Source organism: Xenopus tropicalis, chromosome 10 (assembly GCF_000004195.4).
Source record: "Xenopus tropicalis strain Nigerian chromosome 10, UCB_Xtro_10.0, whole genome shotgun sequence".
NCBI lineage: Eukaryota > Metazoa > Chordata > Amphibia > Anura > Pipidae > Xenopus > Xenopus tropicalis.
The window spans coordinates 33,181,727-33,209,370 of NC_030686.2; the positions used below are offsets into that span (position 1 = coordinate 33,181,727).

The 27,644-nt window shown below is 41.6% G+C and overlaps 1 protein-coding gene across 1 annotated transcript in view; it reads left to right on the top strand.

The window, feature by feature from the left end:
• Positions 1-27,644, top strand: part of kif19 (kinesin family member 19) — a 52,220-nt gene that overhangs the window by 8,331 nt on the left and 16,245 nt on the right. The window contains exons 3-10 of the mRNA XM_031894457.1: positions 10,018-10,128; positions 15,092-15,179; positions 18,484-18,620; positions 21,098-21,223; positions 21,354-21,548; positions 24,460-24,606; positions 25,415-25,537; positions 25,964-26,120. Coding sequence (XP_031750317.1) covers positions 10,018-10,128; positions 15,092-15,179; positions 18,484-18,620; positions 21,098-21,223; positions 21,354-21,548; positions 24,460-24,606; positions 25,415-25,537; positions 25,964-26,120 — 1,084 coding nt within the window. The remainder of the gene's footprint in view (positions 1-10,017; positions 10,129-15,091; positions 15,180-18,483; positions 18,621-21,097; positions 21,224-21,353; positions 21,549-24,459; positions 24,607-25,414; positions 25,538-25,963; positions 26,121-27,644) is intronic.

Genomic DNA, 27,644 nt, shown 5'->3' on the forward strand with positions numbered 1-27,644 from the left:
GTTGATCCAGAGGAAGGCAAAAAAAACCCCATCTGAAGCCTCTCTAATTTGCCACAGAGGGGAAAAAATTCCTTCCTGACTCCAAGATGGCAATCGGACCAGTCCCTGGATCAACTAGTACTAAGAGCTATCTCCCATAACCCTGTATTCCCTCACTTGCTAAGAATCCATCCAGCCCCTTCTTAAAGTTATATAATGTATCAGCCAGCACGACTGATTCAGGGAGGGAATTCCAGAACCTCACAGCTCTCACTGTAAAAAATCCTTTCCGAATGTTTAAATGGAACCTCCCTTCTTCTAAACGGAGTGGGTGCCCTCGTGTCCGTTGGAAGGACCATACATTGATATAACTTTGGGAAAACTCAGTTGGAATATCAATTTTTAATGACATTCTTTTTCTGTTCTTTTGTGGGTGATAGCTAGGAAGGAACAGCTGTGAGGCCTTGGCATTGCATGATAGAGAGCATTTTGCCACTGGTATGGGAGTCTGACCCTTGTCCCTATTCCATATAGGGAAACTGATCACAAAACCTGTATCAACCAGCTAGTTGTTTGTTTTCATTATTGTTATTGCATTAGACCAGTAAATGCTAGTTGTACTTGCTATATTGGTTGCATTAGGTAAGTGTAGCATGGCAAAGTTGAGCCCATGTTTCTGAATGACTCTCATAAGCTTCACCGTCAGTTGCCATATGCCACATATTCCCTCTTGCAAAACTATGGGGTCTCTTTCTTATCAACCAAGCCCCTTAGAGAAGTAAGCCAGTGTTTAACTCTAGGTAGTTACAATAAGAAATTCTGTTTTTCATACAGTTTTAAAATTCTTTCCCCTTTACAGCCTCACATCTGCCAGGCGCTGGGAATGGCTGTGTTTTTGTGGATGAGTGGGTGGTAAATTTTGCAGTGCATGTTGGGGTTGCTCTAAGGCTCTAATTAGGTATTGTTTACTATGAACTGAATGAAAACTGTACAGTAGTAGGAACTAGCACAGACACAGAAATAACATTTAAAATGTCATGTATGCAAAAATAAAGATATTATTGTATGTTCATGCAAATATAAATGAATACAAAGATGGTTATATGCATATGTGCCAGTAATTGTGCTTGTGGCTTGATTGTGGCTCAGCAACTGCTTGGAACCATGAGCCTCAGACCCCTGGCCTCTAAAACCCACTAAAAACTCTCAGTGCACTTTACAGCAGCCCATCTGGCATTTGCCGGAAACCACAGATTGCCAGTCTGGGCCTGCCCTAGAATAAGTTCAGGGCCACTTCAGCCTTCTGTTCACATTTAAACTTGAACCCTAGAATTTTGCAGATGCCAAACGACTGAAAAGAATTAAATAAAACACCTGTCAGATTTCAAATGATGAGTTTTTCAAGGGCAAATAAGATTCATGGTCATTCTATGGTTGCTAGTTCACAACTGAACCAAAGAGACGAGCAGTGATGGAAAAGCTTCCAATTACAGATCTGAAATTGGGGCCGTAGTGCTTCTGCTGGTAATGCAAGACCTTCTTACCATTCTCCATGTGTTAACAAAAGCCTTACTACTTGGCCCCTGTGTTGGATAAGGTGTCTGCCCTAAAGCAGTGCGGCTTTTCCTGCTGTCACCATGGGTATGCTCTATTGCCTTTAATAAAGTGATGGAACATATGGCAAGTGCCTCACCCTCATGCTGCCTTAAGAACCACCCACTCCCAACTCTTATCAGATGGTTACCAGTAACACTAACTATATTGCTTGCACAATTAATTGTCTAATGACATTAGAATAGGGTTACCTGGTCACTTGAAAATTCAGGGACATGTTTACAAAATCCAGCTAGAAGGGCTGCTCTGATTGCAATGTAATCTAAATGCAATGAACACAGCCCTGTAGTAAGCATTTATTAGATTTGTACATGAATTTTCAAGTGATCTGGTGGCCCTGCATTAGAAACATAACAGAATTGGGGCAAAGAGAGATTTTTTTCCCCATGGGACAGTGACCTGGTTATAGAGGGGCCTCATGGGCAAAAATAGTTTTGGGAAAACTGCAACTTGTGTATTTTTAACTACACAGGAGATTTTGTAGGACATTGTTGGTTCGACAGAATGCATCCTAAGTTGAATGTAGTTACACAGGTTAAATAATAATGGGACTGATAGAGAAATCTAATACAGGTATGGGATCCCTTATCCGGAAACCCATTATCCAGAAAGCTCCGAATTACGGAAAGCCTTTCTCCCATAGACTCCATTTTAATTAAATAATTCAGAATTTTAAAACTGATTTCCTTTTTCTCTGTAATAATAACACAGTATCTTGTAATTGATCCCAACTAAGATATAAATAATCCTTTTTGGATGGAAAACAATCTTATTGGGTTTAATTAATGGTTTATTGATTTTTTAGTAGACTTAAGGTATGGAGACCCAAATTACGGAAAGACCCCTTATCCGGAATACCCTTGGTCCCGAGCATTCTGGATAATGGGTCCTATACCTGTATCTCAAAGCAAATAGGTAGCACACACTTTAATGCAGGATTCAACTATAGGTGCACATCCACCAGGGTCCTTCCACTACTGGAACTACTTGTACTTGAACAGTTATAGGAGAATAATGTGATGTGTAAACTACATGGGATAAAATCTGATTGAGTCTAAAAGACGTATTTCTCTCAATACAGATATGGGACCTGTTATCCAGAATGTTTGGGACCTGGGGTTTTCTGGATAAGGGATTTTTACGTAATTTGGATCACCATACCTTATGTCTGCTAGAAAATCATTAAAACATTAAATAAACCCAATAGGATTTTTTTGCCTCCAGTAGGGATTATTATACCTTAGTTAGGATTAAGTACAAGGTACTGTTTTATTATAACAGAGAAAAGGGAATCATTTAACCATTAAATAAACCCGATAGAGCTGTTCTGTCCCCAATAAGGGGTAATTATACCTTAGTTAGGATCAATTACAAGGTACTGTTTTATTATAACAGAGAAAAAATTATATGTTGAAAATGGACTCTATGGAAGACGGCATTTCTGGAAATTTTTGGATAATGGGTTTCCGTATAGGGGATGCTATATTTGTACATTTACTGTTGGATGTAGATGCATGAACAAAAGAAATCTGACTTTATCTCATCTGACTTGCATTACAGCAGCAGGAATGAGATTCTGTAGGATCCTATAGAATCGCGTGACCCGATTTTATGGATAAAGTCTGACCCAAATCTGATCAAAACTCCCATGTAGTTTAAACCTTATAGATTTAGATTTGGTTTTATTTGCCCCAGAGATGTCCAGCCTGCTCTATGTTTTCAAATTGGAAACCCTTGTTTTTTACCCTAAGCTTTCCTTCATTGCTCTCCTCTGATTGAAATACTCCAAGGTGCCACATCCAGCCCTTGCACACAGTGTTAGTTTTCCTATTCCCGTCAGGAGCGGAACAGGAGGAACCAACCCACAGTTACTGATCAAACACTGCAACGTTTCTCTACCGATAAATCTGCTGCACAGACTGCTCCTCAAAAAGTCGTAAATTCAATTCTCAGACTCGTAATAACCAATTAATTAAATCAACACAAAGCTTAGCTGAGCTTTAGGTATAGGAAAAAAGTAATGCCAGTCTCTCCTAAGGGTTGCCATCTGTCAGTAGAAAATTCACTCTTTCAGTGCCAGACAGATTTTACACATTGTCCACCTTTAAGTTAGCTTTTGTATGTTATAACATCTTAGTAAGGTTTCAATTGGTCTTCACTTTTTAATTTTTTTTATAGTTTTGGAAACGTTGATTTTCTCTCTCATTTCAGCTTGCCAATAGGGGTCACTGGCCCCAGCAGCCAAAAAAATGAATTCTCTACAAGGCTGCAATTTTATTACTTTTTATTAATTATCTTTCTATACAGGCCCTCTCTACACTGCTAGGCAGTTATTCAACATTTTGTGCTTTAAGCTATATATTATTTTTTAGAGCAACATCAGCTTGTGGCCATACACAGGCAGATTTAGGTTGTTGATTCCAGCCCGTCAGACTGATTTGGCTGCTTATCTGCCCATGTATGGGGCCCTCCGACGGGCATACCTTACCGATATCTGTCCGAAAATATTCCAGATGTCGATTGGGCAGGTTTGATTTTCCCACCAGATGGAGGACCACATTGGCTCATTGATATGGTCCTCACTCTAATGCAGGGGTGGGCAATTTTTTTGGCTCAGGGGCCACATTGACTTACACACGGCCTGGGCCGGGCCGGACCGGACCAGCGTTATGCCCAGGGCCGCCATTAGAAATCACGGGGCCTCTCAGCTCCTACCCAGCATCTTGCAGCTCCCCACCCCAGCATCCTTCAGCTCACCCCCAGCATCCTCCAGCTCCCTCCTCAGGATCCCACCCAGCATCCTCCAGCTCAACTCCCCAGCATCCTGCAGTTCCCCCCAGCATCCTTCAGCTCCGCCCCAGCATCCTTCAGCTCCCCCCTCAGCATCCTACTCAGCATCCTGCAGCTCCCCCCAGCGTTCTTCCCATCATCCTCCTCCCACCAACTCCCCCCAGCGACCTACAGCTTCCTTTGGCTCCATGCTCCATCCTCCAGCGACCTCCTGCCTCCTCCGGCTGTGTCAGTCCCCCGGCTCCCGCTGCATCTGAAGTTTTATACGGTTGCGCCCCGTACATTCTGACGTCACGCGCATGCACGGGGCGCAACCAATCAGGAGTCGGCGGGCCGGATTAAAAAGGTAAATGGGCCGGATGTGGCCCGCGGGCCGTAGTTTGCCCACCCCTGCTCTAATGGCTCATATTCCTGTCATTGTAATTGGTCATATGGGGGAAAAGATCTGCTCATTTGGCAACTTTGTCCCAGCTTGCTTATTATGCACATGTGAGTGAATTAGGATTCTGTCAGTGATAGGTGCCCTTTAGAGGATGTCAACCCCAAATATAATTTTTGCATAATAACATAATTCTAGGCAACTTTCCAATATGAAATAATTACAGATTTGTAGTGTTTTAAAAGTTATTTGTAAATGTAATTGCTATTGAAAGCAGCATTTGCTGAACTCCTGGTTGTTACTTTTTAAACAATGTTGCAAAGGTCAGTCTCCTCCATCGAGTCAGGTCTGTCAGTCTGCTGCCTTGTGTTACACCGTTTCAAGAGTCAGAGCCACCAGGGCAGAGAACAGAGAAGGACAGGCAGACACTGCTTTTATTAGCAATTAGATATACAAATATTTAAAAAACATTACTAGACTGACTAGCAATCTGTGCATTCTGGCAAGTAGTTGAGGGGCTGCTGTAACATGCCATAGACAGGCACTATTTATTGGGCTGCTGAAAGGCTGTTTGGCCTTTGTGTACTTGAAATGCCAGGGCCTATTTTGTATACCAGTCCAGGCCTGGCTACCTACATTTAGCACTTACATACCCCTATGTGAATACAGCAGGATAGGGAAGAATACAGACGCTTGTGAGTATGAGCCCTAATACATTTTTGCTTAATAATTGTCTGATGGACAAGACTGGGCAATTCCCATATGAATAAATAGAGGGCAATTTCCGAGTGTTTTGTACCCAGCTAGCTGAGCTGCAAACCACGTAAGAGAAAAAAACAACATGTGCCATTACAGATAAAAACCAATAAAGTACTGAAAAAGTAATAAAAACAGATGCACTAGTTACACTGGCCTATAAAATGCTAATCCTAATGGTTTTTCCATGTGTGAGGGGTGGCAGTTCAAATGCCAGTAACAAATACACTGCATATAACCCTTTCTGTTCAGTTTATCTTAGAATATACGGTGTTGACATGTAACTTCTGTACCAGTGCTTTAGCTTCTGTGTTGGGTTGTGAGTTGTCTGGCACAAAAGGTAATTGCATGTACTCAATGGGTTAACAGCTTGCTGCTTATTATTAGCCTAGAAACACAAAAGGCAAACAAATCCACACAAGTCAAACAGGGGATCAGCTAATTTAGCTGACAACCTTCTGCTCAAGCATAGATTCTGCATACTGTTGGGCTACATGAGGGATGAGCAAAACAAGTTGATTAAGCCTTATATGTAGATTTTATTAGTATTAAATTGTAAATATATTTGCATTTTTAGCTTATGAGTAGAAGCTGCAAAACTGATTGCTTTGATAAAACAGGGGAACTTCAGATATTGGTCATAAAAACCAGGCAGAATTTAGAATGCTTTGGCCAGGACAAGATTTATTATGAATGGTTCTGCTTGTTTAATCAGAGTGAGCAGAGAAGGAATGATCCATGCATACAGTCAGTTAGCCCATCATACTTCAGTCAATATAAGGAAAATTAATTATTGACCCTGAGATATTGTTTTTTACACTAAAAGGCTTGTAAATGAAATTATTGCTACGTTTTAGTTGCTTTTGCTGCTTATTACCTGCATCATTAATCTTTATGGTCATAATAATTTATGGCAGAAGAGATGCACCCTTTCTAACCATGTGGCACCCAGGGGCCTTGTGCTATCATTGGGGCACAGATGGTGCGCTCATTTCATGTCAGGGACACTCTGTGAGGGATGAGACCACTATCCTTGCCCTATTCTAGGCATAGGACCCTGATTTTCTGTGTTAGCATCCCCTGTAAAAACACAGCAGAAGTTAGCAGTTGGCTCAGATACTTGTGAGCACATAAACCTACTACTATAGCTAGGGCATATCACTAAGCTGTGACTAAAATAGCTTAGAACTAAATGAAAGTAAAATATTATATTTAAGATTGCTCCCGTTGTTGCTTAGACCTTTTTTTCAAGAAACAGCCCAATGCCTGGCCACCTACTTGAACCACAGAGGTTGATATCAGTCACAAAAACTGAATACATTTCAGGTTTTCCTTACTTATTTATAATTTTGTTATTAGAAATGGGAATACATGTAACAACAATAAAACGTCTGTGGCTCGCCAAGTGTATGATATTAGAATGTCATCAAGCAGCACTGATACCAGGCTTGAGGGTTGAGTTGGAACCAAAGAAAAACACTGGCAACTCATTGCTTCCAAAGGGTACAGTTCTTCGCTTTTTTGTTACAAAGGGAATTTATTCATGAATTGTAACTTTGGTCTGTGGATAATTTGGACAGTGGTGAGTGATAGGCCTATCCTGGTACGGTCTCATCATTCACCCTCCTTTTTCATACTGAAATAGGCTGGACTCCAAGTTCCTTTGCAGCGATACATCTCTAAATATCCTGCCTACTGCCGGCTCTGCTTTATAATGGTTTGCTGTGTTCCTTAGTAGCCAGTGGTAACTACATCTGCGGTCAGCGAGAGAAAGTGGCCATTGTCCTGCTCCTTTGGTGTAACGTTACAGAGCCTGGCATGGCTTCTGTTTGAACTGGCATCAACTCTGAGAGAGTTCCAGATATCCTTATCAGATTTCCTTGCATACAGGAGTTAGCTTCGAGCTCGGCTTGCTTTGTTTTCACAAAAACACAGGGACTTCTGGGGGTTCTCTCTCTCTCTTATTACAAAGCATGATGTATTCTGGGCTGTAAGGGTATCCCTGCCCGAGCACAGGTAAATTAGTCTTGCTGAGTGGCTTACTAATTAACACAGTTATGTTAAAGCAGGAATATCCTAAATACCAAGCGAGGAGCTGAAAACCTCAGAGCTAGACAATGACAGATCCTTTGCTGACTTTCAGTAAAACACTTACTGCCTCTACTGCAGTTGTTGTAGGGTGCTATAAGCCTATTACAGCCCGATCTACTGTATAACTTACAATAAAATATTTTAATGGAAAGGATGTAATCCCCGTTGAAATGTTAATGGACTTGACTCTGTTCTATTGCATGAGATCAGTGTCAGACTCAGCTGGTGGGACACTGGAAAACCCGGTGGGCCCCGCTGACCCAGTCCCGCTCCCAGAGCCACCACTGGTTAGTTTTTGGATGTTAGGTGGGTCCAGTTGTGCTGCATTTGCTTGATTAGCTGGGCCCCCCTGCTATTTGTGAGCTGCAGACTTTATAAGTGAGAGGGAGCGTGGGTAACTGCATGTTCTTTTCCTTTTAAGCTGCCCATACAAGTTAAGATTTTTAAAAGATCTTTTCATTATCATAGGACCAAGCTTATCCTGAAACGATCATTTAAAAGTATCATTTGACCATCATTTTTAGCAATATTCTCTAGTTGAAGCTAGGAAACTGTGGCTTGCTACCTGCTTGGCTCTGCAAACAGTTGGACAATGACTAATTTCATTGTTGATGAAATCTTTCAAACCTGCCCAATCGATTTTCTGACTGGTGTTGGATGAAAAATCACTAGATGTAGATGTATCATTTGGTGCCCACTAACCTTACGATAATTTGACAGATTTGTCGGATCGCACTAAAATAGTGAGAGAAAAAAGCCACATGAGGATTGCAGATAAACTGTATCTAGCAATGCAGCTTCACTCTGTTCTGTGTTATTGTATGACCCAGTATACGTGCAAGCAGGGTTAGTTAGTCACTTGGTTTTCCATATTGTCTGATCAGTACTGGGCAGTCATGTTATGGCTGGCAACAATACTTGTTTATGTAGGGCGTAAGTACTGTAAGGTTCCTTACCTGCCCAGTGTTGCACATTCTCTTGTGGTTTGTGTCAGGCCTGTGGCCCTGCATCAGTGTGCAATTATGCATTAGCATATTCCTTGCATCCATTCTGATGCAATATGACATATTTTCCTTTTTTTCCTCTTTAAAGTTATCTTTATGTGCATTTCTTTGCCGTTTACACTACCTGTTTTACCTCCCGACTGACTACTGTGCTGAACCCTCACTGCCTGCCCTGACCTGGATCTGCCTGACTACGAGTCTGCCTTAACCCTGGCTAGTCTCACTGTTTTCTCTCTGCTTCATTAGTTCCCTGTCTCCTTTCCAGGTGTGCCCAGTGGCAGTGTGAACTCTAACAAGTCTAAAAAGTACTGGGTGCGCAGGGGTTAAAATCAAACCAGGGCTCAGGCAGCTTGGGGGAAAATGCAATGGACATAAAGAATTGGATCCTTACCATAAGGCCAGAGCCCAATTTTACACACAATGGTTACAGCATACAGGTGGACTCATTTAGGGCAATAACAGATGGAGTTCTTTTTCACCTGTAAAAATATCCCCTATCCCACAGGCAAGAAAGGACTTGATAATACCTGCTTTTACAGATTCACTGGAATCACTGAATGTAAAACACTTTACATATGGTGATCCCTGGTAAGCGTGCAAAAATGCCTTCTTCCATTTACTTGGAACCACAGTGGCAATTTTTAATAAATCCAGAGGGACTGGTGCTTTGTTACCTGCAAAAGATTTCCCGCAGGTGATGAAGTGCCCAAAGTCTGTCATTGCCCAGAAGGCAGTGTGCAACATGCAATTTCAGTCTCATTACAAAGTTTTTACCATTCTTAAGAAAAAAGCAATCATTCTGTGTCCTAAAATTAGGCCCTTTGTCCCCTTTGATATTTGTGTATTTCTTTTGGAACAAGTTTGGGGCACCTGTTGATGCAGCCCACAGTTCCGGAATTATCTCTGCATTCGGGGTGCTGTTAGATCCAGGGCACCTATCTTGTGTGTATAGTTTCTAACACTTTGGGGTAATTTTTTAGCATTCTGTTGGCTAGAGTTGGGTTTGGTAAAGGAATACAAACTTATTTTTTTGCAGGCACAAAGTTCCAAAATCACTGCTGGCTCAGTTTAATTTTTGTAGATGGAAAAATGTTCTTTGTTGACAGAGTGAGAATATCTCACGATCCGTGGCAGATTCACAGTGCTGCAGTCTTGAGAGATGTGCTCACCTATACATTTTTGAATCCATGTTACAGTAGATTTTATACACGTATGGGCATGAACAACAGGCCTACCTGCCCGTCGGATCAGGGCTCCCTGACCCTCCGTTCTAATTTTATCTTTTGGCTCCAGGCCAAAATTACCAAATTAGCCTGATATCGCCCACCTCTATGGATCTAGCCATACACAGATCTTACCGTGTATGGCCACTTTAGTTATATTGCAATTTCTTGTTTTCTACAGATGGTGGTTCTAATGGACCCAATGGAAGACCCAGATGACGTACTGAGGGCAAATCGATCTCGTGAAAAGTCGTATATGTTTGACGTGGCCTTTGATTACACTGCAACTCAGGTATAGTATGTACCCACAGAAACTTAACAACTGACAGTAACATATTAAAGCTACCCTACCTTCAGTGTTACAGACCAACCATAGTATAGTGGCACAGTAGTCCAAATATGTAGCAGATTTATTGGCTAAACATTGGGTGTGCTTCAGATTATAAACTCTGCTTGGGTAGACAATAAATGTATATCTGTAAATGTTTTGCAATATGTATGAAGAATGGATAAAAATAATCTCAGAGAGTGATTAAAGTGATAACGGTGTAAGTTTGCTTTAATAGACACTGATTCAAATCATGAAGAAGGGGGCACTGCTTGGAAAATACCTGACACCTGTGAGAAAGATTGACAGTTGTTGGCTAAATTCCTTGGGGCAGAGAGTAAAATAAAGATGCTGCACTGTGAAATGGGAGAAAAAAGGGCAATCACTGTACTGGGGATGAGAAGGTATAAAAGGAATTAATGGTTAAACTTTTATGAGAGAAGCAAGATTGTGTTCCCTAAAGGCAAGTTGGGTGCACTTTCTTCTTGCTTTAGTGGATAATACTGAAAGTCCAACTTAAAGCTCAGTTAGGGTGGGATTTGGGAGTTAGGGGATGTCTAGGAATCAAGAATGAATGGCTGATACATAAATCCTTTTAATATATGTGTAACTTTGTTATGAGGTGGGTAGATACTGGACCTGAAAGTGGTCAAAAAGGCCTAAAACCACTGGATTAAGGAACAGAGCAGAGAATTTTCAAATTCATTTGACAATAAACCATTTGTTTCAGTCTTTGCTTTGGTCTGTGTAGTGAATGATATCAGACCACTTTGGGCCAAAGCAAGCAAGAGGGCAAAAGAAAAACTCTAAGATACTATAGTAGTTGTGAGGATGGTGGCCTTTTAATTGATTGAGCTGAGATATAGAGAAGGGACACTGTGTCCATGTGACATTCATATTATACTCTAATTAAGGGAGAATTCCTAATTAGACAGATCTTGTATTAGAAAGTCACTTTCTTCTGTGTTTGGTGTTAAGAAAGTGCTTAGCTGGAACATTGTTGTCCCGTGGGTCCTAGCAACCTAGCTACAGAGTTGTGGATTCCAGGAATCACTGCTCTAGATGCACCATATGTAGTAAAATCATTTTCATTATGATTATTTTATTGGAAAGTCAGTATAATGCATTCATCTTAGTTGCTGTGAAGTTTTTATAAGAACCTTCTTGGCATAAAACACAATATTTACAAGAATCTAAATGGTAAATTAATGCAAAAAAACAGGGTCATAGCTACATGAGTTGTAACTACAACCTGGCTGAAAGACCGTAGACCCTGTATTACAGAAAAGAGACTGTAATATGAAGGGACCATTTCACTGTACCCAGGGCCGGATTTCAGAATAGGGCGCCCCCCCCGAGGCCCCCCTTTCACTGTCTGCTGGCCTAGCCACAAATCCGGCCTGACTGTACAGGTATCGAACCCATTATCCAGAATGCTCAGGACCAAGGGTATTCCGGATAAGGGGTCTTTCCGTAATTTGGGTCTCCATACCATAAGCCTACTAAAAAATCAATAAACCATGAATTAAACCCAATAGGATTATTTTCCATCCAATAAGGATTATTTATATCTTAGTTGGGATCAAGTACAGGTACTGTTTTATTATTATAGAGAAAAGGGAATCATTTAACCATTAAATAAACCCAATAGGGCTGTTCTGCCCCAATAAGGGGTAATTATATCTTAGTTGGGATCAAGTACAGGTACTGTTTTATTATTACAGAGAAAAGGGAATCATTTAACCATTAAATAAACCCAACAGGACTGTTCTGCCCCCAATAAGGGGTAATTATATCTTAGTTGGGATCAAGTACAGGTACTGTTTTATTATTACAGAGAAAAGGGAATCATTTAACCATTAAATAAACCCAATAGGGCTGTTCTGCCCCCAATAAGGGGTAATTATATCTTAGTTGGGATCAAGTACAGGTACTGTTTTATTATTACAGAGAAAAACTAAATCAGTTTTAAAATTCTGAATTATTTGATTAAAATGGAGTGTATGGGAGACAGGCTTTCCGTAATTCAGAGCTTTCTGGATAATAGGTTTCCGGATAAGGGATCCCATACCTGTACCAGATTTAAGCAACATGAATGGACAGAGGTGTTTGTATTAAAAAACTGAGGCTGCATCCAGGTTCCATAAAGTTCTAGCTGAACCCCTGTCCATAAACCCCTGTCCAGAACCCAAAAATTGTACATTTTATTAAACCCTTCTTGTACATTCTAAAAAATATTCGCTGGAAACTTTACAGTGGTATGGAGGCTAAATACAGACTCTTCTTTGAGGTGTTCCACCTCATACTGAAGACATTATGGACAGGAGACAAGAAGTTAAGGATCCTTAGCTCCCCTGACCCTACCCAGCCTATGGAGCCTAAATAGGTTTAATCGTAGAATGTGTGGGTTTAGATGCTGGTGTAATACCACAGTGATTGTTTAGGGGCAGCACTACAGTGCAACCCCATTCTTTTGTGAGTCCTGGGTAGCATTAAATATACTTAGGGACAGACTTATTATGCTGTGTAAAAAACTGCGACAAAATTCGGCACACTTCTCTGAGTAAAAAATCATGTAATATTGGCATACATTTTTACGTGTTTTTTCTTCCACAGGAACTTACAGTGTAAAATAATGGCGTAAAATCTGGCATTCTAACACAGAACATTTATTTTACACTGCTTTTTACATCGTTTTTTCAGCGTCCAAGGATGCCATAGCTCTTTCATTCATTTCAGAATTTGTACTTTGGTTAATTAAGCAGCTAAAAATACTTTGTCAAGATAACATATTAAGTTTGTACTAGAGATGCACCGAATCCCAGATTTGGTTCAGGATTCAGCAGAATCCGTTCAGGGTTCGGTGCATCCCTAGTTTGTACTGCTTTCATAGGCTCTTTTATTCAAGGGGTGTCGCATGTTAAGTTACATCTCATAACAAGGATCCTTGTAACCATATTGAGCAATAACAGAGGTATCATTTACACTATAAAGCTAAACAATTGGATTAATTTATTCAGTTATGAACAATTATAAAAATAATACCATAAATACTGTGGTATAGATTATACTTTTGATATTATTTACTCTAATATTAAATAATGACAGTGTTTCTTTCTGGTATTCTGTTGTTTCTCCAATTGAATTTTATATATATATACAATATACACACACAAAGTGGTCAACCAACCTCTCTGGATCACTTACCACCTATATTTAAACACATAATAACTATATATACTGTATGTCCTTTCTTGCATGCTACCAATTTCCATACCCCACCAATCAATGCCTCCAGACAGGCTCTACTGAAAGGCATTCCACTCCTTCTTACACTAGCCCTGACTTGTGTGATACTGGTCATTTACTGCATTGTTGGTTTCTAAGGGCAAAGCTTTCTCCAGTCAGCTCTGCCTGCTCTCCTCTACACTTTTCCTTTCACTCTCCCTTCTTGCTTGTGTGAGTGATATTTGCCCTTGACAAAGAGATTGCTTTGCTAAGAAAGAAGAGAGAGAAGAAACACAAGGTTGGTAGGATATTGGATTACGTTCTTGGAGAGATCACATTGCCTCTAAGTGTTCTGGGTTGTCTTACTTCTTCCTTTGCATTATTTTCCTACCCCCTGCATTTCCTCAGTCTGACGCTCTACTTTTGTCTCTAGGTATTACTGTTGATAGGCTTAGAATACTAATAGTCCTGCTCCATGTAAAAACTATTAAAATGGCTAAAGGTGGCCATACATGCACCGATAATATCGTACGAAACCTCGTTTCGTACGATATTCGGTGCATGTATGGTATGTCGGCGAGTCGACCGATATTGCAAGAAGCTGCTGATATCGGCTAACTCACCGATCGGACCAATTTGAAAATTTTGATCGGGCGCCATAGAAGACACCTGACCAAAATTCTCCCTTCAGCGCCGAATCGGCAGAAGGAGGTAGAAATCCTATTGTTTCTACCTCCTTACCTGCCGATTCAGCCCTGAATGGTGTGTGGCGGATCTGACGATGTTTCGGTCGCACAAAACATCGTCAGATCGCCACGTGTATGGCCAGCTTAAGGCAGGGCTCTGTTCTTGGTTTACTCTCAAGGACACTCAACCTCTCCTTGAATTAGTTCTATACATAGCCAATGAAAAACTGCATACTTGCTCTTCCAGCCAACAGAAATACTTGTTATTTTTGAAAAGCAACATCCCAGAGTGGTATGGCTGTCAAAACTCTTCACTGGTTTAAGAGTTGTCACCAATGACAATTTACTGTTCATAAACATGTATGTGCGTTGCTACATGCGCTGACACTTATGGGCCCATTTATGATTGCTCGAGCTTTCATGCTCAGGAATCATAAAGAAAACCCTGTGTGAGTTTACGTTTCGTGCCAAAAAAATCACGGCAATCTTTGGAAGTTTGCCTGAATGGCCTTTTGTAACGGAGAAAAACTTTGGCAGCTTTTAGGTGATTATGAAACTCATGTGGGGTTTCCTTCATAATTGCCTGCGGATATAAGTTTGAGAATAATCATAAATGGGCCGCATAGCATTGTATAAGTAAAAGGGTTTCTCCATCCAAAAGGTGTAGCCTGATATCTATTAAGCAGGTTTGACCACAATCACATTGGCACACTGATGTGCTCTTTGCCCAGCAGATCCCCACAGACCTGCAGTTTTGTTTGCCTTTGGGCCAGTGGTCGGATCTGCCCGATCTGGTATGTTCATTCCTATTTACATCTGTTTGATGTTGCAGATTTTTATGGAATGGGACACAAACTGCTGTTTATAATAAGAACCGAATATTGCCTCTACTGTACCTTAGTTAACACCCAACCATATTGTGTATTGTTGTGTTCTTGTGCACAGCAGGAACACTGACGATTAAATGAAATGCCTACTGTAACTCTTATTACTCTCTGTTTCCTAACTACTAGGACACTGTGTACCGTCTTACAACCAAAGGTCTGATTGAAGGTGTCATCTCCGGTTATAATGCCACTGTATTTGCATATGGTCCCACAGGTGAGTCTTGTTCACGCTTGTATGAAATGAAGCAGGTGATGTTTATCTGAATGGCAAGCTGTGTGCACTGTGTGTGCCAGACTCATCAATTATGATGTATGATATAGCAGTCTGATTTATCCCTATGATCTGTGTTTGCTTCAGTCATCTACACTTGACAAATTAGTGTCTGGTATGTAATTTGCTCCCATATGTGATTTATGAGCAGCAACAAACAGGTTTAGTGTGTCCTGAAGCTTACTTTGACAATGTGTTGGTGCAGTGTCACCTTGGAGGAGTGTTGTGGATGTAAAAGAGAATGGTCAGAGCAATAAATCACAATCAGGGCCAAATCACATGTAGCCCTATTCTGCTACTGAAAGAAAATCCTACACTGATTTCTTGTATTTTGGCACTACAGGAGTCCTGTGCCTCTGCTATATGGGAGAGCAGGTTCGCTGGAAAATGGCATTCCTCCACCCAGGGTCAGGCTGACTGGGCTGTAATACCCCTCCCTGAGAACTTCTCTGATCCACAGTCACACACACAGAGATAAAGTTGATAAGTTTATTTGTAGGACACTGTAACTTTAAATAACTTGCAGACCTATGGATCTCTTTAGGGCAAAGACACACGGGTAGATTAGTCACTGCAAACTGGATATGATTAGTCGCAACAACCAAGCTTTTTAAAAGTTGTCGCAGCTAACTGCCCCATGTGTTTTCACCCTTATGTGTGCTCAGTTGATAAAGCAAAACAAGCAGCTAGTGCCTGAAGGTCTCTACACATATAATAGTCTCAAAATATTCCTTGTAGCTGTTGCAGACCCTGAGGTAGTAAAGCCTGCCTTTTGGTGACCAATCTCCATCACTAGGCAAAGCCCACAGTATTCTACCTTTTCCTGAGCATAACCGCTTAGGTCCCGATAATGCAGCATTGGCACCTCAGGGAACTAACCCTTGCTACTTTCCTTGTCGGAGACTTGACTGCTCACTACCTTCTCCTATACCTGTCTTTCCCTCCTAGGGGTATATTAATCAAAGAGTGAAGTTAGAGCTCACTACGGTCCACTAAAGTGAAATTCTGCCACTCATTTATTTCTATGGGATTTTTAAAAGAGTATTTATCAATGAGTGAAAGTGAAAGTTCACCCTTTGAAAAAACACCCCACAGAAATGAAAGGTGAGTGGCAAAATTTTCACTTTAGTGGACTGTGGTGAGCTCTCACTTTACTCTCTGATAAATATTAGGGTTGCCAACTTCTGTCTTCAGCAACTGGGCAGGGGGTGGGTCTGTTATGTCACTGGGTTGGGATGGATAGCATTATGTTCGGGGCTGGTGACATCACGCCCAGGGTTATGACATGAAGGTCAGCGATTGGCCAATCTATGCAGCTTCCTGCTCTGTGCTGAGAGAAAGGAACATGCCCCTTTAGCCTGCCTTCTCCCCCATACCGGTCCAACTTCTTAGTAAGCTTGGGGTTGGGCTGGGAAACCTGCGCAGTAGCAGTTATCTGTGTTGCTATTCAGGAGCATGAATGGCAGCAGCCCCAGAGGCCCATTTACATTTTATGGAGAGCGGCCCCTTGGGCATTTGCCTGAACTGACAGATGGCCAGTCCATGCCATTTAAACAAGATTATGCCTTGGCTATAAAGACACACATGTAGCTGTGGATCCATTATCTTGATCATACAAACTTGATGCTCTTGTGCAACTACATGCAGATTCATGCTCTTGTGCACTTTTGAGTGCTATGATTGGTGAATAATAGCAACTGGTGGCATCCCTACAAAACTGATTAGACTCTTCTAGATATGTTGCCAGTTGCCAGATGGATTGACCTGCAAGGGTACCACAGTCTCCCAGTGGGCCCCAGTTAAAGACAATTCTCATCAGCTCTTTATTATTTTCGCCATAGGTCTGTAAAACACTATATACAGGTACATTTAACGCTGTCAAAATCTAACTGTTGCAAGAGTGGATTCCCAATTCAGGTGCTCTGAGGGCCCTTGGAGGCCTTCAGCTGTCTCGAGCCATGAGTGTCGAAGACATGGCCTTTCCTTAAGGAGCAGTCATTTCTCTTCAAATGCCATAAGGCTGTGCAGCGGTATCCATGAATTCTGCTTTGCATGAAAAAACATATAAAAGCGCAGTCTAATACTCTGCCCAATGCTCTGGACTGATTAGAAAACTACACTGTGCAGGTTCTTGGTGAGTCTGGTACAAGGTACAAAAATAACCATGTTACTTAACTAGGAGGCTTATTTACGTGAGAATGTGATGTTTGCCCTAGAAACCATCCAGCATCCCATGTTACCAAGGCAACAACTCACAAAATCTCATGAGAGACAGACCTATGTCTCAGGCTAAAGCTACCGGCTTGCCTTGCCCACACCTTTATATCGAAGAATCTTCTATCTCTAATATTCTATTAGGTCTCAAATAATAAAAGTTAACGATTTCTTAATTTTTTATACCCATGAGTTCTCCAACTAGCAGTTGTGGTTTATGGTTTTAAATTTTTTTATTCTTTTGCTTTGCAGCTGCCGGCTTTGGAATTTAAACACATCTGGTTGCTAGAGTCCTTCTTAAAGGAGACATATTGGATAATTTTGTAGGCAATTATGATTAATATATGGTGCTGGTTTCACTTTGTGCTAAAAATTAATCCTAGCTCCCTATAGATCTTATCAGTTCTCTGTCTGTGTTTGAAATGAGAGATGGGAGTGTCCTAACGGTCCCTGCCAGAAGCACAGTAGGAGGGGGAGAGCCAATCGCAGCCTTGCACTCACACAATCAAAGGCAGGCTTAGGTTCCCTATCAGGTCAGCCTAGCTGCTGATTGGTTCCTATCCTACAGTACCGGGTACTGAGAACCGCCGCCTCCCCTGCACATACAGAGATTCAGCCAGCAGGAAGTGGAACAGATTGGCTGGACTAGTGGGGTTTTGGTGGAATTTCTCAATAAATCAGTCTGAAACACAACTTTTTTAAGCACAATCCTTCTATATCACGAGGAATTTATTTCACTGGTACATTCATACTTTTTATAGGATATGTCTCCTTTAACCTAGAAACCAGGCAGCAAATTGAATGACAGTAGGAAAAAGAAGGAGAGGCCTTTCAAATCATTCAACATAATAATATGGATTTGCCTGCTCCGTACCTAAAATGGCAGTGGTTACAGGTACCAGTTAGGGACACACTAAGTTTCCATTTTGGGTATCCAGCAGGCAAATCAATGCAATGTCACTATTCTGTTGGGTTGTGTGATAGATACACAGAAAGTACTGACTTTCCCTCTTTTTCATTCTTGTTTATACAGGGTGTGGGAAAACATACACTATGCTTGGGACTGACTGGGAGCCTGGAATATATATTCGCACCCTTAACGATCTCTTTAAAGCTATTGAGGAAACCAGCGATGATATGGAATATGAAGTTTTAATGTCCTATATGGAGGTAAAAGAGCAAATGCACTGATATCTACTGTGTCAGCATCTCTAGGTACCTAGATAGTACTAAACATTATTCTAACCATAAGCTTTTATGCTTTTCATGGCAATATTGTTAGTGTTCACTATTAATAAGGCCTTGTTTCTCAGGCAGGAGTGTCAGAGTCTGAACCCAGCACTGAATACTGTTTTGCTTAGGTGGCCATTTAAGCCTCTGATAGGCAAAATATGGCAGATAATTCACTAGTTCAACCAGTCATAAGCTGGCACCCCCCTTCCCCAGCACTTCATGGAAGGGTTATCTATATGCGTGGCCAGATAACATGGGATCCACCTTTTTTGGACTACAGGTCTCATAAGTGCATCACAAGGAAATTGTCCTTTTTATTGACACTTGTTACCATGGCTGTAAAACTGTTTTAGGCTAGTGCCGGTTTGTAGGCCTGCAGATAAACCCAGGCCGAGAATCTGCCCCTTTAAGCAACCCCTGTAAATGCAGTGAGAGACAGTAGGAACTTTAGCCTCACATACATTATACACAGTAAGGGGCAATGTTTCCTGGCACCCTGAATCACCCTTACGCTTCTGAACAGCAAGTTACCTAAAGGCTTGAGGTTTCTGCATAGGATAGATCAAAATGAACTCAGAAATCATTTGCGAAAAATGCTCCAATACCTCATTACAGTGAAGACACATGGAGCTACTAGTAGCAGCTACTTTTTCACTACTACTAAGCGCCAGAAAATACCCTTCCATATACAATACTGAGAGTTGCCTATGCTAAAACACACACAGAGACAATTATTAGTAAATGATCAGCAATATCTATTTTAGTAGCCATGGCAAGTAGCTTCTACTAGTGTGTCTTCACCCTTAGAGGTAGCACCCAAGCAGAAGAAATAGGAAACAGTTTTAGTCCCTTACAACTTATCTGAAAGCAGTTGCATTGGGAAGTGCTGACTTTTTCTGAAAGCACAGGATTGGGTACAATGAACTGAGATAGCTCCCTATACTTTTGTTATTATTATTATTACAACTAAAGATACATTAATTGGTTTAAGAAAAAAAAAAATAAATGGCAAGATGAATTATTTGCAATGTACACAGTGTAATTATGTAATAACAACTACACCATAAAAATCATGACAGAATCCATTTAAGAAATGAGAGGAGTATGTATAAAGCTGGCCATACATGCACCAATAATATTGGACGAAACCTCGTTTCGTACAATATTTAGTGTGTGTATGGCAAGTCGGTGAGTCGACCGATATCGCCAGTTAAAAGATTTTGATCGGGCGGCATAGAAGGCGCCTGAGTAAAATCTGCCGTCAGGGCTGAATCGGCAGAAGGAGGTAGAAATCCTATTGTTTCTATCTCCTTATCTGCCGTTTCATTCCTGAATGGTTAGTGGCAGATTGAATGATCTTAAATTGGTGTGTGGCCACCTTTAAGGTGGCCATACACGTGGCGATCTGACGATGTTTCGTACGACTATCGGTCGCACGAAACATCGTAAGATCCGCCACACACCATTTAAGGCTGAATCGGCAGGTAAGGAGGTAGAAACAATAAGATTTCTACCTCCTTCTCCCGATTCAGATCTGAAGGGAGAATTTTGGTCAGGCGCCTTCTATGGCGCCCGATCAAAATTTTCCAGCTGGTCCGATCGGCGAGTCGTCCGATATCAGCAGGTTCCTGCGATATCGGTCGACTCGCCGACATACCATACACGCACCGATTATCGTACGAAACGAGGTTTCGTACGATAATATCGGTGCGTGTATGGCCACCTTTAGTCAGTACTGGGAGTAAGATTCACCTTAACAACAGAAATCTCTAGTTCAGCTCCCAGCACCCCCTCCCTGTGGGTATTGCTCCAAGCTTGTATACCATTTACTACATGGCCGAATGCACTATCTCTGCATACAGGGAGATAATCTCTATGGTGACTTATAAGGATTTGACTGGCTTTGCATAACTGTCTCTTTGGATGGATTGCATAATGATGAATTTGTAGCTTTGTGCAATATTTGCCCATTGTGCTGTGCTAATAAGCCTGTAGTAAGAGACTGCTGATTAAAAAGTGGTTTGTGTACCAAAACGGTGCCGTGACTTCCCTCTGGCTTGATATGAATCTGCAGGAATACATTGTTAAAAGAGATGTCTAGGAAATTAGTCTTTACATGGGAAATGTAGGGCACCAAAGGGTAATTTCACAACTATGTTCAAAGGGGGGTTTGCCCCAATGATTGCATTTTTACCCCATTTCACCTTATTTAAGAAATTAATACTTTTTCGAAGGGTAAGTACACCTTTAAATAAAATGGCCTTTTTACAATTATTTTACTCTTTGTTCTGGAAATTGAAGATTGCTGCTTCTAGCAACCAGACAAATGTTTATGATGCCAGATTGAAAAATGCATATAGGCAAGGGCTTGGTCCCAAAGATTTGGAAAAGACAGTGTCTTGTTTTCTATTTAGATTTACAATGAAATGATACGAGACTTATTGAACCCATCACTGGGCTACCTGGATCTGCGGGAGGACTCCAAAGGTGTAATCCAGGTTGCTGGTATTACAGAGGTGTCTACCATTAATGCCAAAGAGGTAATATTATTTCTAATCCATTTATAATTAGGCCTATGCATGTGTTGAGAACATTAGTGGCAGAACTGTAACTAATGTGATCATGAAGAGACAGTACATTACTTAATATTGCCATTCCCTCCCCCTGTAGATCATGCAGCTCTTAATGAAGGGGAATAAACAAAGGACACAGGAGCCCACGGCAGCCAACAAAACCTCCTCCAGGTCTCACGCCATTCTGCAGGTCACCGTTAGGCAGAAGAGCCGAGTAAAGAACATCACACAAGAGGTCAGAGTGGGGCGGCTCTTTATGATAGACCTGGCTGGATCCGAGAGAGCATCCCAGGTACTAGAGCAATTATCTATAGATTATCTACTGTATATCTACAAATCTAGATTGCTGTTACCAGTCTGCTGTCCACCCTAGGGAAGACACACAGTTTAAAACAAAGTGCCTGTATCTGATTCCTAGTTTGCCGAGATATGTGCAGCTCAATGTGGGTGGCACGGTGGCACAGTGCTGGATAAATGGCACAGTGCTGGATAGATGGCACAGTGCTGGAAAGATGACACGGTGCTGGATAGATGGCACAGTGCTGGATAGATGGCACAGTGCTGGATAAATGGCACGGTGCTGGATAGATGGCACGGTGCTGGATCAATGGCACAATGCTGGATAGATGGCACAGTGCTGGATAAATGGCACGGTGCTGGATAGATGGCACGGTGCTGGATCGATGGCACAATGCTGGAATGATGACATGGTGCTGGATAGATGGCACAATGCTGGATAGATGGCACAGTGCTGGATAGATGGCACAATGCTGGATAGATGGCACAGTGCTGCATAGATGGCACAGTGCTGGATAGATGGCACAATGCTGGATAGATGGCACAGTGCTGCATAGATGGCACAGTGCTGGATAGATGGCACAATGCTGGATAGATGGCACAGTGCTGGATAGATGGTACAGTTCTGGATAGATGACACAGTGCTGGATAGATGGCACAGTGCTGGATAAATGGCACAATGCTGGATACATGGCACAGGGCTGGATACATGGCACAGGGCTGGATACATGGCACAGGGCTGGATAAATGGCACAGTGCTGGATAGATGGCACAATGCTGGATAGATGGCACAGTGCTGGATAGATGGCACAATGCTGGATAGATGGCACAGTGCTGGATAGATGGCACAGTGCTGGATAGATGGCACAATGCTGGATACATGGCACAATGCTGGATACATGGCACAGTGCTGGATACATGGCACAGGGCTGGATACATGGCACAGGGCTGGATACATGGCACAATGCTGGATAAATGGCACAGTGCTGGATAGATGGCACAATGCTGGATAGATGGCACAATGCTGGATATATGGCACAGGCCTGGATAGATGGCACAATGCTGGATATATGGCACAGGCCTGGATAAATGGCACAATTCTGGATAAATGGCACAGTGCTGGATTGAGGTGGAAATGGCAGGGGGGCAGGATCCAGCATTTTGAACCAGACAACGTGGTTTTCCCTTGGGCTGCCCAGTTCAAAACTACCCACCCGGGTTTTACTGCTCTGAGTCTGAAACACAGGCAGGTCACCTTTAGTTGGATTCCAACCTGAACTTTATCTGTAGCAGGTGTGTATACTCTCTGCTTGGGTTTCCTCCCACACAGCTGAAACATACAGGCAGTTACATGTGATGTGATAGAGACTTTAGGCTGTAAACTCACTGGGGCAGAGATTGATGTGAATGATAATAATCTCTCTAAATTGCTGTGTAAACAGGTCAGCACAATATAAGTCAATCCTGTGCCTTGGATGCAGTGTGTAGCAATAGAAAGGTAAAATGCTCCTCTGCTCCATATCCAGCTTCCTGGGTGACTTTATCAAAAACAAGCAAACATAGTGCTAGCGTGTCTACAAATCTGTATCCATAAATCATAGCTGTAAAATATTTGCTCTTTTAGCCCTATCCTTTTGATAATAGTCTAACAATAAATTCAGTAAAAATAGATATTTAAATCAGGAAACATTTTTGGTATGATTATTGTAGCATCCCCCATCTACATCATTGGCTTTAGGCACTACCAACTTACTCGCCTTCTAATGGATTGGTGCAGGGAGCAATAAGACTTTCTGATAATAAATGTATTATATGTGTATATATAATATCCATATATATATTTATATACTATTGATTCAGTTTCAATTTTGTATATCAATAGGCATGTGTGAAGAGGTGGGACTCAAAAGTAAATATTATGTTGTATTTCAGACAATAGAAGGATGCCTTCTGTGTTTTTATGCACTTTCCTTTATTCCTTTCCTTCACTCTGCACCTGCTATTTTATTTGACACCCGATGCCTAGTGCAGTACAAAAAGCTGAATTATGTGGGTGAATAGAGTCAGCATTTCTCTGGCTATAGAATGGTTGACAGCACCACCTAGTGGCAAATGCTTTGTTTTCACTGGCAACATAACATAAACCAGTGTTTGATTACTTCGACACATACTAGTTACACTATTATTATTATTATTAACATTTATTTATAAAGGGCCAACATATTCCACAGCACTGTACAATAAGTGGATTTCATACATTGGACACACAGAATAACATATATATATATATATATATATATATATATAACCGATACAAGAGGTGAAGAGAGCCCTGCCCAAAAGAGCTTACAATCTACACTACAGACTTCTCTCTAACCACTTTTTACTACAAAATGTATTATCCTTTAGCATGGGGTTTCATTGGTTGACAATACCACAATAAATGGAAAGCAGCTGTGCAGTTGGAGTGAGCTTGCTCCAGCTTTTTTTAACAGCACCAACCTAAGGAAATATATAAAAAAAATTACAAAAAAATTGTATTGGTACAGAAAATCATATGCAAGAATTCAGCTAATATTGTCTCTTATAGGAGTTTAACATTAGATTTTTATTATTATAGCTCTGAAACTGGTTTAACAGAAGGTTGATTATGTAGTATAATTTCTAGGTCAGTAAGGCTCCTTATTAAGGATATTTTGGAAAATTGGAAAAGGGGGCAGGCCAGGGTTGCCAGGGCACTATTTGAGTAGAGCAGAAAGTAGCTGGTTATTATACTTGTATTTAATAAAAGTGATTATTTATAACAATGTTTGTAAATGAAAATGTTCTTAATAACAATTTCATTGCCACTTTTAATATGGAGTACTTACTGAGCTGGCTTCTATCTCTTGTCATTATGAATGCAGACTCAGAACAGAGGCCAACGTATGAAGGAAGGAGCTCATATTAACAGATCGCTGCTGGCACTGGGGAACTGTATCAATGCATTAAGTGAACGAGGCGGCAATAAATATGTCAACTACCGAGACAGCAAACTGACCAGGCTGCTAAAGGTAACAGCTTATCCGTGTGTAGCAGCAATCTTTCCATCCTTACGTTTTGACATGTAAGTCTGTCAGCTACATATATGACCCCAATCTGCTAGAAACCATATTTCTACCTTATACTCTGCAGAATTTCTGTTAGGGGGTCATTTAAGTACCAGAGGGGTCATTTAAGTACCAGAAAGCTGTGTGCAAAAAAATATGTCATAATCATGTATTTTTGTACTATGCGTTATGGTGTTTAGGAATTGCTCCACGGGTTAGTCAGCACTATATTGGTGAGGGGTGGAAAGGGGGAGGCAGCTTCCTAAAGGCAATTGATCAAGGCAGTTATCCCTGAGAGGACCATGTTGATCAACACCCAACCATTGTGTGCTGTGACCCTTAGTTCTTTCATACAGAGTTATGACCTTTGAAACCTTTCTGCTGTATCCACATGTTGTATCCACAGCATCTATTAGTCAGTCATAAGTTTTGCATCTGGAATTATTGTCATGAATGTCTTTCTCTTATGTTTGTATAGAAATTATTATGATCTTAATATCCCCTTCTTGGATAAAATTGACAGGTTGAGGTTCTGGTAATCTGTGTGGCCGAAAAATACCCTTAGGCTAATGTCCCACAGGGAGATAAGTCACCCCCATAAATCTCTGCTACCGCAGGCGACTGATTTCCCTGAAATGCCTTCCCACTGGCAATAATGTAGATCGCTGGTGGGAAGGCATACGCCCGAAGTTTCCTTGAAAGGGATTTATTGCTGGCGAATAATCTTCCTGAGGGCCATTAGCCTAATGTCCTGTTCTAATTTTTTCCTCAGGATTCATTGGGTGGAAACAGCCGAACAGTAATGATTGCTCACATCAGCCCAGCCAGCACTTCTTTTGAGGAGTCTAGAAACACACTGACCTATGCAGATCGTGCCAAAAACATCAAGACACGGGTATGCAGAGGGACAAATGGCAGCTGGACTAAATTTTGGTCAAATTTGCTGACTTGGTCATGTGTGGACCCAGTGTCGGACTGGGAACCCAGGGGCCCACCAGAAACCTTAGACCCCAGGCCCGCTTTCCAAACTATTTTTCCGTCTTTCCTCATCCAACCTCTTTATTCTCCTAGTCCCTTTTATTTACATACTAGCATCTATTCTTCCATCTATTTCTCCTCTTTCTTCCCATTCAGAAATAGGGAATGACCATGAAACAGGCCAAATGGTAAGAGTAGAAGGGCCCACTGACACCTGGACCCACCGGGAGTTTTCCTGGTATCCTGGTGGGCCAGTCCGACACTGTGAAACAACATTTAGCCACACAGCTACCCGTAGTCATACACATCTTCTTTATCTGGCTGTCTGTATATCTTCCACTAGGTCAAGAGGAATCTTCTCAATGTATCTTATCACATTGCTCAGTACACCAGCATAATATCAGATCTACGCAAGGAAATCCAGCGGCTCAAGGAAAAGATTGATGAGCAGGGGCTGAAGCAGTTGAGAAGTGAGAAAAGTGACATCCGCAACATCCAAGGTGACTGCCTGTAGCCTACCCAGACAGGCCAATTCCTACATGATTTGTACAGTATATCATTCTGGGCAATATACATGCTGTGTATTAAGTGGTTTGCAGCCAGATGCATTATGGTTCCTAGCTTTCCAGTTTGTGAGTTAAAGAAGAAGGAGTAGACTAGAAATGCAACACAACAAGGGTCATTAACAGTGCACTCTTGTGCCCTTTGGTGCTCTTGCACTTGTGCCTCCAGTGTCATAACTCACCCTGTTATGCTTGAGGATTCTGTACCAGCCCAAGGTAACCACATGTAAGGGGGTGGAAAGAGTGTTAGTAAAATTATAGGGTAATTTCTAGCTGTGGCCACAAGGTGGAGCTAGTGGGTCATGTAAAAAGGTTCTAGTTGTAATTACAATATAGGGGCCTCTAGAGGGAGTTAGTGAGTGTTGGGGAAAGTCCCAGAAGGAGGAGTTGAAAATGGTATAAAAGGAGGGGAGTGGCAGAGTAAGGAGAATGCAACATGGGAAACAGGCACACACAGGAAGTCATCTGACCGGCAGAAGGGACTAAAACAGGAAGAGGTAAGCAAACTAGCTAGTGAGGGCCTAGCTTGTGTTATAGCACACTGTAATGGTGTGAGGAAGCCAAGGTTAGTGAGAATGGGCAGCTAAAAAGCCCCACCAAGGAGTGAGTGGGAGTAGCTTCCCAGCGGGTACCCCGCCAGTGAGGGTTGAAGTGGATAGTGAAGATGTAGGAAGGCCTTCTGGGATTCGGCAAGTAGTGGTGAACAGTGTTGGACTTCCACTGCAGAGCACCTGGCAAGGCTGGTGTTTTGGGCTAGGCCTTGTAAAAGGGGGAGTGTTGACTGGACCCCTATGAAGGCACTGGAGGCTGATGGTGAGAGAGGAAGGGAACACTGGAGGGACCAGAAAGCGAACTTGCCTGGGGGAAAGATTTTTCAACATGACTGTTACACTAATCTGGCATGGGTAACTGTAAACTGTATCCTGTTGTGTTATGATCTGTGTGCCTGTGGTTGAAGAACAAGGGCTCTATTGGTGTGCACTTTGGTGAAGAAAGAAATAAAGTGTTGATTGTTACAACTCCCAGCACCCTTTGTGTTTCCTGGTGTAAGTGACGTGATTAAAGGTTAATTACTGCTTACACACAGCCCTTTAGCAGGAAAAAAACTTCCCCCACAAAGTAGCTCCCCATTTTCTTTTCTGCTGTATATATAGAATATAGATGTCACAATATAAGGCTGATATATAATCAAATCACATTTACCATAAAAATCAATCATGTTACCATAAAAGAACGATCAATTGTTAATTGTCTTAGAATTATAATGTCTACAACATGCTGAAAGTGAATTTTAAGGTGAACTACCCCTTCAAAATATAAATTTTCCGTTAGATCTGCCCTTCTAGACCATCCTCTGCCTACTCCCTCTCCCAAGCTACCTCCATGTGGTTACTCATTCCTTCAACACTTCCAATACCTCACAGATTTTGGGATATGGCTAAGGAAAGGAATTAACTTGTA